We start from the raw sequence: 18,840 nt of genomic DNA on the forward strand, positions 1-18,840 counted from the left end.
GGACCTGTAATTCTACTCAGTTTTCTAAGTTTATTCAACAATCAGTTTCACATTTTAGGGAAAGACCTACTAAAGCTAATTCAGTGGACTTCAAAAATAAATGTAATTATTTCCTTGGTCTGACACAGGATAGTTACACAAGGCAATTGGAAATAGAAAAGAAAATTGACGAGGTTGCATAAAATCCTAGAAGGAGTTGGAATCCGGGGAAATATCAGGTTTAATATATCTGGCGTGGAAAAACTGTCCCAGTTGCTGGGATATGCTGTACATCTCGCAGCCGATTATGAACATCATGTTATAGAGGTAGTAATGTCACGTTAGTTGAGCGTTTTACTTAAAATATTATGCAAGTATGTGACACGGATGGTCATAATTGCTACATGGATAAACTATATGAAAGATGTCTCAAAGATTTTTCTTTAGTGTCCTCTTAACGCAAGTGTGGATCAGGGAAGGCTTAAGACCAGAGAAGAACTGCAATCCCTTCTGGAAACCACAATTCCAAACTTTATTCAAGAAAATGTGGACGAGTTGACAAAATATGAGCCAGTCACGAATGATATGATGATCCGATGTGTCGATAAGTTGGTCAACCTGGACAAGTTGGTAAGACTTTTGAAATATTTGGGCTGCAGATATGGATTATACACATGCATGTTTTTCTCTGCAACTAACAGATCCACAAGATAAATGAAATTAGTGAAAAGAATTCTAAATTAAAAGTTCATGACGTGTGACGAGGACATCATGCTGTTCATAGTTTATTCTGTGTTGCATCTAAAATTATACTTATTCTGTATTTTTTTCTACAAGTTTTGTAGGAACTATTTTGTGAAATATCTGGAATGCAAAAAGGAGTTGCATATTTGTGATTAAAGTTTAATCCTTAAAGCACTGGATAGTATCAGGTCGTAGGCTTAGCCAGTAATATAGGTATGCATACGTTAAGAGAACAAGTAATAATAATGGTGGCACGAGTGTGCGCAGTAAATAGAGTAAGTGGACAAGAATAGGCGACAGAGAGGAATATAATAGTCAGTAGTTGTGTGGAGCGGAACCTGGAAGCAGCAAATAAATCATGGCTCTCGAATATATTTCCGTCGTCTCATTATTTATTAATCACCACCCTCACCCACTTATATTACTATCATCTCGTCACTACATCGGACAACGGAGCTGGGATCATCGGGTAAGGGTTGGGTTGGGTAAGGTTGAGGGGTAATAATTACTTAATTATAGGAAGTTAAGAGTAGCACGGTCCATGTATGTAAATGTGTAAGTGCATAGGTAGGTACCTGCGTACCTACGTAGGTACCTGAGTGACTCGGTAGGCTGTGTCAGCACCCTTGAAATACCTACCACATACACTCCTCTTTCCCATCATAGGTGGAAAGAAAAGTAAATATATACGTATATCTAAAAACATATTTATTCAATAGCACCACGGATTTTTATTTTTCTCACAAAACACTGAAAACTCGGAACTAAAAACAGGAACTAACTTAGTACATATCGTTTATATATATTTATGCATTTTCACAGAGTACATGCTTTCATTTATAGGGTCGGGGCGTATTAGTGTGGACACGAGGTAATTGTGGACAGTGACGTTTTCGATGAGAAAACATTACATTTTTTCAAAATAAAAAAATTCACATCATACTTCAGTTCCTTATTGTTCTGACTTATGAATTTGAAAAAATATAAAAATCGCTTTCATCCCAAATAAATTCTTTGAAAATTTTTTAATTTAAAAAGCATTTTTTGAAAAGGGGTTAGTGTGGACAGTGGAATCCCCATGTTAACAAGTTAGAGTGTCCACACTAAGCCAACATGGTGAGGTTAGTGTGGACACCTATTTTTATATTTTCAAAAATTAATATCTATTATTTCCAATAATATTTTCCAAAATTTTGTTCTCCTAAAATAATGTCAACTAGTTACTTCATCATAAAAAAATTTCAAAATAATTATTTTTAATACAAAACTGTTTTTATTGAATTTAGTAATTTTAATCTTCAAAAAAGTGTCCACACTAATACGCTCTGACCCTACTTAAAATTACTCAATATTCAATCCGGTGTTCTTATTTGTGGATAGTATGGAACGAAAATAATTGTAAAAGTTAACCATTTTACCTTTTTCTTTGTTGCTTTTTCAAGATATATTTAATTATCCCTAAATAATTTAAAGGAGCGAAACACGTCTTCCATCAAAATGTCTAACATTTTCTTAATTCCCACCGTCGTAAAGAATGCTCCTACATATATGAGTGATGTACAAGTAATTACCAATTACTTGTACCTCCCTCGTTTTGCCTTGGGTTGTCCATTCCTCGCACTGGAGTTCTTTGGGCTTGATCTCGTCACCGGTGACGAAGCAGGGGTCGGCCCTTGTTGTGTTGGTAACCCTTTAGAACTTTGATCCGTCAGATGGTTCAACTTCTTTTTCAATTCTGCTCGTTGCATTTCAAGCTTATTAATCTCAGTTCGCAGTTTGTCCACATCCTCCCTCAGAGCCGCATTCTCTGGTCCGTCCACCCTTTCGGCATTCTCCAGGCCCTCCATCGCCTTCTTCAATGAAGGCAGGATTTTCAACCGTTCTCGAATCTGAACAAGCTCACTGGTCGGGGCTAATCCGAACATATAGCGATTTTGGGGAGGTGCCCGGGTCGACTTACCCCCAATTATTCCGTCTCCATAAAGCCGCCGCCCATCCCTGGTGAGTATAGTGGGACACGCAGGCGCTCCTGAGGCGTTACGTAACCCCATATACTTCGTCGCACTTTCGATATTATCTATTATTATAGTGTCGCCGAGGACCTTGTTAAACACTTTTTTAGTCAATTCTTGGGCCTTGGGCGATGGGTTTGTAAATTGAAGCAACCTATGTGCATATATTGGATTTCCTTCTCCATGAAGGTTATTGTCCCAGGGTGGATGATCCTTGATTATATCTAACAACATAAATGGATCGTCCTTATAGCGTTCCTCAAGTTCGTGACCTTTGGCCGCAGTTTCGGTCACGGTGACCGTCAATTTATTTTGTAAATGCCAGGAGAGAACCCGTTGTATGTTTGCATCCTCGGGGGTGTACTCATCTATATAAAGATAGGGCACGTTATTCATAGACATTAGAAATTGGTATGTGCAATAGGCAGGTTTCATATTTTTACAGAAGATATTCTCGTTTCCCCCACGGTGGCGATTAAAGTTAGGCATGTAAATATATATTAAAAAGAAACAACTGGTACATTTCTACCGTCAACCTGAGAATACAATATTTTGAAGATTCGTATTTGATACTCACGAGGGAGCCTTGTCAGATTGGTTCAAACGGCACCGAATTCAATATTGTTGAATTTGAGGTACATCTATAATATGGGTAAGATTTTACCATAGAACGTTTTTTTCATGATAGAAATAAAACCCATGATACTTCTCCACCAAAGAATTCACTGCTGTAACAAGTTATTCATAGATTTTCCCAAATTGCAGTCCATATCAAGCCTAAGCAAATATCTGCCTTGTCATAAAGTTTACAATTTCAGAGATTTCATTGTCATAGTTTTAGGGACAATCCGAAAATTTTGAAATCTTGGAAATTTGCAGTACGTGTTTTTTTAAAAGAAAGTTTGGAAAAGTGTCTGAAATATTAGAATAGGAAAATCTAGGATTTGATTTGAAAGACCAAGATTCCCCAAAACATGATAACTTTAGATGTCTTTCTAAAAATCAAATGTATACGATTGTAAAATCTATGACAAAACTGGAATTTTATTAGAATATTTATAGAAATTATTCAAACAAAATTTTGAATGATTGGTGAAAACAGTATATTTATGGTGAAGAGAAGTGGATTGGATAAACAAATTATGGACTTAAATCCGTCCCTGCGGAATGTGAAGGAGCAGTCTATTATTATTTATTACATAGATATGCTAGTAAATGATGCATATGTACACACGTATGGGATACTCGTTATATATATATAACGAAGTTTTAATAGATGAAATGTAGTTAATCTATTAAAACTTTGGCTTGCATTCCAGAAGGATGCCACACAAAAAAGGCCGCCGATTTGATAGATGAGCTATAGCACTTAATGGCGTATTAGGTAAATGGATAAATTGGCAATCACGGTTAAATATGTTGGATTCCTTACCCTGCGTTTGGGGCTTTATTTCCGCTAATAACCCAATCGTTCCTAAAACTCCTGGTTGACCATCTGCAGGACCTGCTGGGACGTTGCACTTTTTTCGTTTACTTTCAAGATCCTTCTCCTTCCGTGCATCATTGGCTACAAGGTGAATTATGTCTTTGGATGTTGTCAATGCTGCCACATACCTGGTCGGAGCGTGGAGCTTTAACTGATCAACCCAGGTTCGTTTTGCGTCTCTTAGTGGCTTAATTTTTTGGTCAATTGCATTTATCTGTCTACACAAATCTTGAACACGTCCCTCATTACTGCCTATCAGCTTGTCCAAAGCAGAAATGTCGTTCGCCAATTTTCGGCAAGCTTGCAGTTCCTGAGCACTGTTATAGAATGTAAACTCCAAGGGGAAGACAAATTCTGACTCGTCTATCATTCGTGCAATGAAGTGTATTGTTTGCTGAGAGCCGTTGGGTAGGGCGAGGTTTGGAAGAAGTGATAATTTTTGAATAAGTACGCACCCATTTTTTATTGGTAAGCCGGATGCAAGATTTACATGGTTTTCAAGATGTTCTAGTTGTAACGCTCCCCTGAACTCCATCCTAACGTAACCTTCAACTGTATGGTTATCTTCATCTGTCCAAATAGGATTGCTATACTGGTCGCGTACTACGAGTTTTAGGTTATAACAGATTACTCTATTTTCACAATTTTCTGGATGGTTTGATGCCGATAAGTTCGTCGGCATGGGATGTGGCAGAAGCGCATGGCACGGCCCAGGGGTAACGTGCAATGGTTTAAATATTTCCGTAATTTGTGTACTTCCGAAACGGTAAATCAAATTTGTGGTATAAACCCCAGCCTTGGTTGGAACCTGCCCAAAAGTGTAGATGCCTTCACGCACTTTGTCAGCTTGTATGTCGATGATTTCATGAGGTGCTGGATTGTTTTCGCCGAGCGGAGTAAGGCTTAGGGTTAGCGCATTTATTTCCGCTTGCTTGTACATACTGCCATCTTCTGATTGCAAAGGTACCGTTAAGTGATCGAAATTTGAACCGCTTTGATACGTAAAAGATCCCTGACTTCCAGCGTCTTCTGGGATTAACTTACTCGGTATGTCCGAGCGACATGTGAGGTGTAGCTTGCAAATGTCTGATATCTGCTTACCATCAAAATCAGCTTCAACCTTAAGGCTTAAGGGTCCCCCGTAACAGTTTCCGGTGCAATCCTTCAGCTTACAGCTACCATCCAATTTTGGCTTAATGCCTGGTTTTACCTGAGCTGTAATTGTGTGGAAATCTGCTCTGCCGTCGTTATCCTCTGATATTATGAAGGTATTAGGTGTTCGCCCCTGGTCAACCCAATCCGTCGTTGGTAAGCAGTTTAGTTTTACTGTGATAGGAGTTTCGGTTCTGGTGAAATTCCCAAACCTGTCAACCAGTCGAGCACATGTAGTAATTTGTGATCCATTTGGGGTGCTGAATATTCCCCTCTGATCTTGCTGTTGCCCATTCAGAATGAAAACTAGTCCCACGGGTGGTCCAGGAACGATGTTTAGTTGAATAGTAGAAGAAAATTCTTCTTTATAAATAACAGTCAAGTCGATATTTCCAAGCTTTCGTGGAGCGTTTTGATTTGGCTGAATATCCGCATTTCTTATTACGAAAGAGCCTTCCGTATTGTTTAAGCACACAATTTCCGGGATAACTTTTAATTCGTTTACCGAAATGTCCAAATCGCGTTCTAGTTGATCCTTATCTAGTACGCTGATCATATTACCATTGCCATCTGTGATATTACCAATTAAGTCTGGTAGTTTATTTCCCATGGGGACGTTGATAACTTCACGTGGCCTAGCTCCGACAACCCTTACACGCAGGCTGGCAGGCTCCCCAGGCAGGGATGTTAAGCTAAAAGAATGGCTTATTATTTCTCCATATTTGTCGCCAAGAAGTGATAATTTGGTTACAAATTCTTTCCCGTGAATCAGTTGGTTGGGGACCTTGTACTTCAGCATGTGTTCATCAGTCACTAGATTCTTCGCCCAACTAGCTTTAATTTTGTAGAGGGTAGGATTGAATTTAATTTCTTTTCCAGTTCCATCTAGTATTTTGTAACTGAATGTTAATTCCTCCCCAATGTTTACCTCCTGTGAAGATTCGTCATATATTTCCATTGTCTGTTCTTCAACAGAATTATGTTTCCTTGTTAAGTAAATGCGAATAACTTGTGGGCCAGTGCTGGGTATCATTTGAAGTGTTACAGTGACGGGGTCTAAAGTACTGTACATAATTTGACAGTTTAATGCAATCTGAGATCCGGCGGAAGAATTTCTTAGTTCCGGCAAACAAATTCCGCCCTCCAATTTCTGAGGGTGATCTTGTGTCGCCAGGAATTTACTCTTTAGAACAGGTTCTCCATTAATTTTAGAAATGACACAGTCCAGCAAGATTGGTTTATCCTTGTCGACATAGACAACATTACCCCCACAATCTACTACACGACAGATTAAACTTGGCTTGGATCCGTTCTCCACTTGCACAGATTGTTGGAGGGACTCAATTCGGACAGGGATCCCAGGATAGACACTAACTTTACGTGAGCAGGATTTCGCGTTGTCTGAGTTCATTGTAAATTCAACTTGAAGTTTGCCATACTAGATATAGATAAGAACAAAAATAAGTACGGAAGTAGGTTAGGTGAACGTATGAAGCATACGGAATGTGTTAATGAAGCAAGTTGGAAATAGTCAAAGATAAAGACCATACACATTATTCCTCATAAAATATATAAATGACGAGATAACTCAATTAAGTTATAAAGTGCACACATCCCCAGCAATTTAAGGGGAACCCCATTCGGGATTCCTGATAGCAATATTTGTCCGTATGATAGCGCAAAAATATGAGGGCGACTAGCAATTAGCAATTTTTCAGTATATAAGCCTATACCAACTAGGTTCATCTTGGGCCATAAAGACTAACAATATAAAATCACGGATGTCAGTAAATCCACAATATTTACAAGTACCACATTGAGCTGAAGTTAATTAAACCCATTTATAGAAGATACTCTAGAGAAATCATAGTATGACAAATACTCAGCAAACTTGTTAACTAGAAATTAATACGCTGACGCAAGCATGACTTGAACATGAAGCCGGTTGGACACAGATACATACCATATATATAAAAATTGGAATGAAGTTACATAGGTTACCTAATACATGTACTTAGGTTAATATGACTTTTCTCCATAACAAGAGCATATTACGGGGATAAGATACGTCAAGTTTCTACATTAGCATAGGCTCACCTTACATTCCTTGTTATTCAGGTGTCCCATCGTGACTACGTCGTTAATAACTAATTTATCACCGTCGACACACAACTCCCCAAATGTGAAAGAAAGTTGAGAATCAACGTGGTTCCTACAGAATATAGTTGAATGTAAGATTATCAAAGGCGTCAATCTAATGCAATTTTTACTTGATCAAGAAAGTGATCTTCGGCTCAACCAACAAGGCAGCTGCAACCTCCAGGCTTTCTCCAGTAACGGAATTTCCGCTGGCATCCGTACAGGTAAAACTAATTTTGAATCTCACCCCGATAGTAAGATGTTGGGTACCTTCATACGTATGAACATTATAATTAGATCTATAAACCATGTTTTAAATGTTATCACATTTAAATGCACGGTAGTCACAATGTGGTAAATTCTACAACCACTATCTGAAATACGTACTAAGCTCGTCCATCTTGAACTCGGCTGGAGGCCCGGCAACAACGGAAAAATTGAACTCTAAGTACGGCATCCGTATTTGCGCACCGTCAACGTTGAGTATCTTTCTGCCCCTAGAATCTACTGGCTGGTCCCATTCGATCTCGTAGGGAGAATCAGCTGCTGGCAACCTAGGCGTGGCTGCTCTCTGTAGGCCTCCTGTTGATGTTGTCCCATGTTTAGGCGAAGATCCGGTGGAAATTACAATGTAAGAACGAAAGCTTAGAATATATTTCCCAATTTGGTCACATTTCCCATGCTTGGTATCTGTAGAGATATATAATTAAAAGGTAAATACATAGCTACCAACAAATTTAATACGATCAATTTGTCGGTATGTCTGCCATCAACTTGATATACTTTGAACAGATAAAATTTTAATATGAATGTTTCGAAATATTATAAGACGAGGGTTATGAAAAGCCACAATCTATGTATGTAGGTCATCCCATATTGATTTAGAAAAACTATGAAGGAGGTAGTTTTCGAACAAAATTTTTCCATTTTAATGAACCTTGAAAAGACTTAGAAATGTGTGATTTTTTTCATTTCGGTACCTAAAAAACTGAATTAGCTATGAATTATCAAAAATTACCTCGACGAGAAAAATGACAGATTTCCAAATAAAGCATAATGGCGTCACACGGTTTCCGTCGCTCGAGGGACAATCTGTGGCGCAGATTTATGACCGTATGCTTAAAGTGCAGGGTGAAGGGTGACCTTCAAGACACACTATATGCAACTCTGTGAATAAATTAATAAGGGGTTAGAAATCAGTGCTGCACCTGGAAACTCCAAAACGTCCGAAAACAGTGAGTTCCAATGAAAACCTTCTGAAATTGCCAATACTGGACATGTCCAACTGGAGATCGAGAATGTCTCAACTAGCTACATATATATGCATTCCAAAAACAACAATTTATTCCAAGTTAATTGAGGATGTGGGAATGAAAAAGACATCCGCCCGCTGGGTTCTTAATTTACTTTTACCGTCTCAAAAATTAACTCGTATCATATGTGCGAAGGAAATGTGGACCTTTCCAATGACAATTAAAATACTGTGCATATATGGAGTAGGGATGGGAGTAGGGATGGGACCTGGCTTTATTATTATGAAGCACAGAAGAAACAAATATCTTCACAATGGACGCACCAGCGTTCAACACACCCGGCGGAGGCAAAACCTAAAAAATCGGTCAAGATGTGGATGCTGATTGTTTCCTTAGATGCGATGAATATTCTTCTCTTCAAATTATTTTTTACAAATACTACGATAAATTGTGCAACATATGCAAAAATTTTGAAGAAGCTGCGTCTGACCTTTGAATAGAGATGTGTAGTCACAGAAAAGAGTTTGGTGCATCTCATACACGTTAATGCGACGCTTGACACCGCTCTTCCTTCGAGGACTGCTACGGATGAAAATCGTATCGGAGTGGCAAACCACCACCCGTACAGTTCAGACCTTGCCTCTAGCGACTATTATTGATTTAGAAAACTGAAAACTTAGATCAGGCGAAAGAGATTTTTGAGCCACGGTAAAATTAAATCGCAAATTTCCTCGTTTTTTCGAGGAAATTTTTGATGCTCTCGTATAAATTGAATACTTGACTGAGGAAGCTACAAAAAATCAGAGGTTCCTAAATGTATTTGAATGTCAAAAAATACAAGAAAATATTTCCGAAATATTAGTCCTTGTACGTTTTTCTAAATCAAAATGGGATCACCCCCGTATGTATCCCTTTTCTATGACGGTCCTTGAATGTAGTATGCTAACAAAATCTACAGGTACTTGATATCTGTGAGACAAAATTAATTGCTTTGAACAATTTTGTCTTCGCAAGCCTATTTTCTGAGACGAATAGCATTGTAGCTTAAATTGGTCGCATTGGTAAGTTAAATAGTTATTAAAATACTTACCTGTATATGTACAAAATTGATATAGAATAACAAGCAGTGTCGTCAAATTCGCTGCACTTCATTGACTAATTAAATACTTGTGACTTACCCAGCTCTTTGAAGTGGTATCCGCTGGGCTTTAATTTTCCCATGTATTGGCAAACTTCTTTTCCCTCGTAAACTAGGTGGCGTTTGCGCTGAGCATCTATTAAAGAATATTTGTTTACTAAGTAAGTTTCAATTGAGGTGTGGAACAGAAAATAAATACGAACCTAGTTTATGGATCATTGAAATGAGGATGATTCTTTTCCCCTTTGGCTTATGAAAAGGGAAGAAACCCTTGACCGAGGTGCCATCGCTTTTTTTGACAACGTCGAAACGAACAGGGTCGAAGATGTGATCATTTGCCGAGATCTCAAAGTTATCTTCTAATTTGTGTACGAAATCAACAATTTTTAAATCGAGTTGTAGTTCATTGCTTTTGGCCTCAATTTGCTGTGCGGCAACCGAAGGGGCCACACTTTTGTCGATTAATGCCATTGATTCGACTTCAATTGGTGACTGTCCCTCATGTACATAAAAGGCGGCAGGAAGACGTTCGATTCCAAAATAAGATATGGGAGCAAATACGGAAGGTTGTGGTTCATCCTTATAATCGTCATCTTTTTCAAACCAGTGGCAACTCCGATAGTGGACATAGAATGATTTTATCTTTCCGAAGCTATTTATGGAGCTTGAGTTAGGCTTACTCATTTTTACTGTGTTTCCTGCAGTTAGTCGAACCCCTTCCCACTCGGCAACTTTATATTGGTAGTATAATTCGGGTCCGGTGTCGGGAAGAGTGATCTTTTGATCTGAAAATTAGACAGACAGAAAATTCTAAAATTATACAGACCGAGACAAGTATAAGTAGATAAAAGTGAGAACTGGCGTGAACGGATTGATGACTGTCTATGTTGACGTATTTATTACGTTTGTATGAATGTATTTAGGTATGTCTGGTTTTGCAAGTCGTGGGAAAATCGAATCTCTGGGCCAAGTGCTGCACAAATACTTATGTACGTATACGTAAGTAGTTGGCTCATTTATGTTCCTGATTAAAATTGGAATCAATATAGACAAACAGTTATTTCGTACATACACCTCATCCAACATCCACTTTTCTATTTCCTATATTAGTGTTATATTTCTTATGAAAACTTCATATTTATGTATTGAAGTGTTTTCCAATTTCGGAGCTGCATACATGAATAAGTGCATGCAAATTCCTAAAATGAGAATAACCTACCTGAATACTTTATACTGAATACTTTACGTCGATACCAAAGCAAACGATATTTCAACAGAATATTCTTGGGGCTCGTATACAAACATTTACTAATCACCAAAGCTCGAAATTAAGCCTCCTCTTCAATTTTTTACGCAAAATCACTTTGTGCCCCTACGTACATGTTTACAGCATCTTCTAATGAAAGTAAAAGTGGATTTATACATATTATGTAGTAAATATATACGCCTAGGTTTACATGTACGATTTCCAAAATCAGTGACCTAATAGAAATAGAAATGCAGATACATACATACAGTACCATATGAATAAGTGCATTTAGCTCAGAACCTTACCATTTATTAAGGTCGAGTATTTGACCTCCCTGTCACACTCTCGGCTTTTTGTGAGCCATTTTTCGAAACTTGTTTTGATTCCGCTGGAAATACGTTTGGCGCGAAAGTGATTAGGAGGTTCGATTTCTACAGATATCTCCTGGAATATAATATCACGACTTGAAATACTTTTGCTCTCAGTAAGTAAGTCCTTCAACCCAGATGTTGTTACTAGGTTGAGTTTATTATCGTTTATTTCGCAGTTATCCCCGTGAAGGAAGAGGGAGCCAGATATTCGTCCGTATGATTTGTAAAGTTTGTCACTGTGCTTCATCCCGTCTGCGGGACTGCACCAGTTTGCAGCAGGCAAAAATGTTTGCGGAATGAGCCGTCCATTCCACCAGAGGCTGAACAATTTTTGTCCCGAAATATCCTCTCGACTAGTATCAGCTACCCTATTGTGGATCGAGGGGAGGGTTTCATGGTCGTACTCGAAGGGGTGGTAGCGGATAATTCCTGTCACTTTGTGCGCCCGGGGAGACTGAATTGTAAAGCGGTAAGGGGAGGTGTCTGTCGACGCCGTGCGAACGAAACGCGATTCCAAATCCGAGCAAACGTCGCGAAGGTTGGTTGACGACGTTTTGGTTCCTTTCCCGTTGAATCGGGAGACAATAATGTCAATCATCGATTTTGACGGGATTTCCTCTTCGGGTTCAGCATTTCCTGCGGGTCCGTGGACGTAGTAGTGATAAATATGAGCTAGTTGTTCCTCAATAGTTGTTGGGTGATTGGTTCCGCTAGTATCACTGGGTTTGATCCGTTGTAAAAAATGAAGGAAGGACTCCTCTCCATCTCGCATTAGATTTTGGATGACAATATGTGTAAAGCTGGATTTACGTGCCTCCTTCTTAACGATTTGCTTAATTATTCCAGAGGTTGTGTTGCTTCTTAATTTTGCCACTTTGCCGGTCAAGATATCCGCCTTCCACGGATCTTGATTCTGCGATTCTTTCTGTTCCAAAATACTTTTGGAGAATGAAACTTCACAAACACTCTCACTTTCCGCTCTCTTCGTCATAATGGTGGTATCACCGCCAAGAGAGAAAATTGCATTTTTCATGCCGGCGCCGAATTTATTGAGCTTGGAAGTTAAATACATGGGGTAGGTAGCTTCGTTAGGGTCAGTGGTGTCTTGTTGGGAGCCCAGAGGGGACTCGTCTACCAATCGTGTTTCTTTTGGAGCCTTATGTTTCAAGCTTGTACGAAGTTCGTCAGAGCTCATACCGCATCCATTATCCAGAACGACTACGGAGGAATTTGGCCCATTTTCATAAAACAGGATTTCTATGATCCTTCGCCCGCTGTTGTTAGCAGTGGCGGAGAGGGAATTGTCCACCAGTTCGGCAAGAGCGAAGGCAGCCCTGTTGTGTTCTAATAAAAACGAGATAGCAATTGTATTTAAGAGACTTTTTATATATAAACAATCCTTTCTATGTCGATATATATTGCAACCAAAATTGTCTACACGAAGGTCGGAACTTTAAATTTAGGTAAACTTCTCAAAGTATCACGTAACCCCGACTGGTCAAATCCTAAATGTTTCTTGTTCTGGTAGGGGTACTTTGATATTGACAAAATTTACCTAAATATCTATTCAAGCATAACCCGCGTGCTTAATCTTACCTCTACTCTTAAAAATCCAGTTTTATAATAATATCAAACGGTAATTACATACTGGGCCCACTGTAACTGTAAGTGGCTGTTTTCTTCGAAACCGACAGAGATAATGAAAATCTGATGATTGCATTGGATTCCCCGTGCGATTTTGCATAAGTACCATAAATCAGGTTTTTACTATTTGCAATGCAAATTCGCATGGAAAATGTTGAATGGAAGCGGGCGGCGAAAATTTTTCATTACAAAAATGGGGAGAGAAATGGCGAATTTTAAAAGTGTGGCAGGAATCGAACGAGCCGTATAATTTAGCCCAACAGACTATAAAGACGTTCATGGGGGCGGGGTGGACTAACAACAGTCGAAGAAAAAAATTTTGAAATCCTACAAGGACCACACCCATCATGAAGGCGCTGAAGGATGGAATCCGAAGAAATTCACGAAATTCCAACGGAAACCAACCTCACAGCTGACAGTGTAGAAGCAGATTATTCAATGAGTGCTTAAATTGAACCTTAGACTTAGGACTTTGAAATGTGGTACTTGCCACATGCCGACCATCCCCCAAAGGGAAACCAGATTAAAGAAACTCAGGAGTGACTTCAAGCGGTACGCTCAGAAAAAGTGACGAGGATTCTATTTACAGATGAGGAGATTTTCACATAGGAAAAATATTTTAACAAGCGAGTTGGCCTTATCTACGCCAAATCTGTCAGAGACATCCCCCAACATAGACAAAAGGTCAGAAAGCCACATTATCCAAGCTTTGTGATGATTTTGGCAGGTGGGAGCTAATTGGGGCAATTTCTCTACATTTTGTTGAAAATGGGGGGAAGGTGGGGGGATCAAATTTCTTAAAATACGTTTTCGAGTCCGCGGTACATCCCCTAAGTGAGATCCAATTCATTGAAGTCGACTGGACCTTGCAGTAGGACTAGGAATCAGCTTATAGTGCAAAAAATGACCCAAGCGTGGGTAAAAAACAAAATTCCGAACTTTTCCTCCTCTCGGAAATGGTAATTCTACTTTCTGGATTTGAATCTCCGGATTATGAAAAATGGTCAAAGTTAGGGGCAAATGTGTGTTCTAAGCCTCGTAGAAGTGTAGAGATCGGAAAAAAAATTTTGACCACGGAATGGAACACTTTGCCCAGGAATTAGTGCGTGCTTCAGCGGAGAACTGCAGGCGGTTTCCTCAGCGCTGCATTAATGGCAGGGGAGGAAATTTCGAAAACTAAAAATTGTTTTCTACTCAGAAATTAACTGGCTTTCGGTTAAAATTAACTCGAAATTCGTAACATAAAAACTGTTGAAGCCACAGGGTTTCATTTCACTTACAGTTTCAGTGGGCCACCTAGTATATGTGACTAATGGTCTGATTATAGTGGACTGGTATTGATAAGTAATGCCGAATGGCAGTAGCTTGGTACATATAGGTATTTCGGCATCACATTTTTACCTACTGAAATAATTCCAAGACCAGTAGAAAATTTGATATTTACCAAAAAAAATGCAAACCTACATGACTAACAAGGTAGTCAAGGTAGTTGTAAGTATGTCAAATTCCACTATTTTTTAATTATTTAGTTCTTTTTATTTAGGACTTTCTTTTCTCAAAATTCGAAATATGAAGGATCTTAAATAGAGTGCAGAATCATGTTCATATTATGTCTTTGGGCGTTGTTTATCCAAGTCTGACGTCAAGGTTGCCAACCGCTTTAGCTAAATGCTCATACTAATCATGTCTCATTATATACATGTATGAAATGTACTATTGTATGATTAATTTATATACACAAATAATTGCTCGGGGCGAAAAATGTTTGTACATACATATGTCGAGAAAAGAGTTTCATCAAAAATGAGTAGTAAGTGTGATTTGTAGGATCGCACGTCTCTTAGTTTGCCTTTACGCTAGTTAGTAAACTCTCAAGCAGGAGTGACACCTATAGAAGCTTCAAGATACATACAAGATCTTTCTACCAAATTTTGTCAAAACCGGCTAACTGGTTCTAAGGTTATCAAAACGGGCGGCGGGTCGGACGAAGATGATGAATACATAAGCGGATATGTAATTTTCAAAATCTGGCACATGCACATACCTTCCAATCCGTAAAACTTTCCTTCTTGACTCGTAACCACTTTGATGTGTGGAACAATACTGCAGCTCTGCTTGTACACGATTGGAAAAGTAGTTTGACCCTCATCCAAAAGGATCAGATTTCGTAGACTGAGGAGTCCTTGAACTTTCATGGACTCAATCGGTTGCTTATCCGTGTTGCAGATTTTGAAGGGGTTCGACCCCCGCGCGGATAGTTTTGACCCGAGCGATCTTCTAATATTTGCCAAGGATACGGCAAGATCAGCATTTTTGATGTGTACGCCACTCAATTCGATATCGATCTGTGTCCTGTCCTGCCTCCCCTGGTAAACGGAGTCCCTTAGATCGGTGACAATGATGTCGACCTGACGAACGTCACCCGGTCCTTGGGTGGACTGGCTGGCCATCGTTGGTGGAGCTCCTGAAGAAAGGAAGACATATAAATGAATGAAACAACATTTATTCCTTATTATATCCTCTTGGGCCCATGAAAGTGCAACAAATCAGGTACAAAAATGATATTTAAGTTTTTGAATTCATGCAGGTACAAATACTGAAATTGAGACTTCCAAATGAAATGGAAACAAATGTGTGAAAGGTTATGTTAGTTTACCTGGTGGAATTTACATATTTCTATTCAGACAACACCTTAGATATTTTAAACCATTGTCACGTTGCAAATTTTTGCGCAATTTGTAAAAACTTTAAGAAATAATAGTACGCGTCTGCCTATTTGGAAGTCGAATAAAACTAAAATTTGCCGTAGTAAATTTGACATCAATATTCTCTATAGGAATAATATTATTGCACCATCAAATAAAATGTAAACTTCCAACAAATTAATACATATCCCCCATCAAGGCAAAAGGATGATTGTCCCATCAAATCGAATTTTCTATCCCTACAAATAAATGATAAATCCCATTAAATCGAATATATTTAGCAAACGAATTAAATTCGCGTTTATTTACAACAACTTTCTTTTTCTGCTCATTCATCGAACAATTAGAGCTTTCTTTGCCAACGCAGGATGTCCTTTCTTTCGTTTGACACCTTATAGGAGTGCCGTGGCTTCCGGTCGCAAATGAAACAAATCACGTTTCGTAGCATTTCCTAACTAATTTTCCTAACTATTTTCGTAGTATTTTCGGAGCATTCATATTGTTGACGACAAAAACATTCAAATACACAATTTTCCTTCGACTGGTATCGTCGATTAAAACCCCATTCATTTTCGCCTTTAATTTTATTTTCTGCTTCCTCCTTTCTAGGGACCTTGCTAACCTCAGTCCATATAAATTCTCTGTGAAATTGAATGCTTTCAACTTCGCTATTACGTCAGTCCTTGAAAAATTTAAAACTTAGGCCCTATTTTCTGCCATTTTGAAAATGTAAAATATTCTAAAGAAAACAAAATATTGTATTGGAACTTGATAGTACACATGAGAATGTCAAAAAAACCTGAACTACGGTATTTCCCCTCACAAGTTTCTCATCTATCATTTTATAACTTTGAGCTCATGGTATTTTAAATATTATTTTTGATGGGATTTATAATTTATTTGTAGGCACAGAAATTCGATTTGATGGGGGAAGCATCCTTTCGCTCTGATGGGAAATTTGCTTTTAATTGTAGGGATTTACTATTTTATTTGATGGGGAGTTAATTCCATTCTCTATATATGTATGTATGCGCGAACTTACTTATTTGTCAGATTTTTTTTGGGATTTTAGGTTTTAAAGAACTGAATTTGTATTATGACTGATGAAAGGTTAAAATAGTTAGATTGTAACTGCGGGTGAAATTTGATTTAATTTCCTACTCTAAGCATACAAATAAAAATATGTTGCTGCAACCTTATTTAGACGAAGACTTAAATCCGTATTGTTACACTTGAATGTGTCTTGGCTGAGAGAAGAATAGGAATTACGTAATTTTAGTGCATACGTGCCCACTTATTTGATTACGCAGCGGAATGTGAGATAACTAAATAAATACCTAAATTATCTGCACCTCCACACGGCTGGAATGCGTGATTGATAAGAATACAATTGTATAATTTACTGATAATTGGGGATTAACTATTTTGTAAGTCAAACCATGCTGTGGACAGATTACATACATTTACGTATGTGTGTACCTGGCGAAGAAATAATTTCACTTAAAAATAAAGTTGATTAAATATATAATCACCTTCAGTTTAAATATGTGTGATTATGCCGATAATTTTCTCACATTTGAATGATACTGAACAGGTACATACGCAGTCACATTACATAAAAGATTCGCAACTACATCCTTACATAATATGTGCCTGTAGAATCTACAGTGTAGATATATATGTACTCTTATGTACAGTATTTTCTGTTTAAATGTTTTACTATATGCTATATTTCCTGGGTAGTAAATCCACGTATGTATCTACATACCATTAATTAGCCAGCCAATGACGATATTTAAGTGGAACGTTGCGTTATTAAAAAGTCAATGTAGGCAGGATGCATCTGCTTTTGTAGATTCAGCCTGTGTTCTGTCCCGCTATAGATATTTTGGGTACGTGGCACAACTAATTATTTAACTGGTGCATAGCTCTAAGCTAATGAAGTACATTAATTGTGCAAAATTCTCATAATTAAAAAACATCTGCATTAAATCAGAACTTTTACGAGTCTGAAGTCCATGCAGCACATCTTCACCCGGTTTAAACTTCAAGCTTGTAAGTGTGGTCAAAACTGGTCATATTCAATTGAAATTTTGCATATGCATTTTACAAAAATTACACAAAACGCATATACACCATGAGCACCTAAATCGAGCAAAAAATTTAATAATTGCAAATTAATAAGCCATCAAAGTATATATTTAGCTGCAAAAAGTAATTCTTGAGGGAGAATCGAACCAGGATCTCCGCGTGCAAAAGTAAGCACGTTGGCAATATGCTAAGACGACCAACTTAAGTTGAAGGGGGTTTTATCTACTACTTCATCCCGTCCGCACTTGTGGATTGCGAAAACCGGGCCACTTGAGAGGACTAGGGTCTCTATAACGAAGTATGATTTCTACTGTCTAAGTCAAGTTTCCGGAAAAGGTTTAAAGATTGTAAGAAAAGCTTTGTAAATAAATATTGCTGGCAGATGGCAGGTTTGAGTCTATCCAATCCAGGCAAGATGTTCGGGATAGAGCGAAACAAATAGCCTAAAATCTGCCTGTCATCTATCATGCAAACTGACCAGATTCATACACCGATCTTATCCGAATCGAAAAAACTCAGTTTTTTTAACTCCTCTCAAAATATTGTGGTACTTGTAAACGTAACGTATCAGTTTCCAAAACATACATACCCAAGATAAGAATATTCATAAACGTTTACATCCGTCAGGTTATGACTTACAAATGGGCAACTGTATATCTTTGCATTTGGTGGATAGCACATAAATGTCATCGCTGAGTTAGAATTAATTGAATTTCTATGTGTATAGAGATACCACAGGCGTGTGCTAATTTTGAGGTGAATTTATATTAGAATAGCCCAGTATGAGTTGAGACACACTGATATTTAAACTGGGCAGCTAAACTTTATTATCTTATCAGGGCTTGCCTACTTTAAGAAGTAAAACAATGAATGCGGC

At 38.2% G+C, this 18,840-nt stretch overlaps 1 protein-coding gene across 1 annotated transcript; it reads right to left on the reverse strand.

Moving 5' to 3' along the window:
- Positions 1 to 1,743: 1,743 nt before the first annotated feature.
- Positions 1,744 to 17,109, reverse strand: LOC110859636 (structural maintenance of chromosomes flexible hinge domain-containing protein 1). The gene is made up of 10 exons (XM_035859633.1): positions 16,915 to 17,109; positions 15,212 to 15,631; positions 11,458 to 12,867; positions 10,107 to 10,688; positions 9,944 to 10,039; positions 7,900 to 8,202; positions 7,644 to 7,782; positions 7,471 to 7,585; positions 4,168 to 6,811; positions 1,744 to 3,103 (listed from the first exon to the last, which is right to left on the reverse strand). The coding sequence occupies exons 2-10, from the start codon at positions 15,615 to 15,617 to the stop codon at positions 2,298 to 2,300; spliced, it is 6,501 nt and encodes a 2,166-aa protein (XP_035715526.1). The 5' UTR covers positions 15,618 to 15,631; positions 16,915 to 17,109; the 3' UTR covers positions 1,744 to 2,297.
- Between the last annotated feature and the right edge of the window lie 1,731 nt (positions 17,110 to 18,840).

Source organism: Folsomia candida, unplaced genomic scaffold (genome assembly GCF_002217175.1).
Source record: "Folsomia candida strain VU population unplaced genomic scaffold, ASM221717v1 Fcan01_Sc027, whole genome shotgun sequence".
Lineage (NCBI taxonomy): Eukaryota > Metazoa > Arthropoda > Collembola > Entomobryomorpha > Isotomidae > Folsomia > Folsomia candida.

Excerpts from the sequence above, each read along its gene's own strand:
- LOC110859636 (XM_035859633.1), bottom strand. The coding sequence starts at position 15,617 with ATGGCCAGCCAGTCCACCCAAGGACCGGGTGACGTTCGTCAGGTCGAC. Across the intron at positions 7,586-7,643 it reads AAGATCACTTTCTTGATCAA|GAACCACGTTGATTCTCAAC; the intron begins GTAAAAATTGCA and ends TATATTCTGTAG. Across the intron at positions 6,812-7,470 it reads TGAATAACAAGGAATGTAAG|TATGGCAAACTTCAAGTTGA; the intron begins GTGAGCCTATGC and ends ATCTATATCTAG.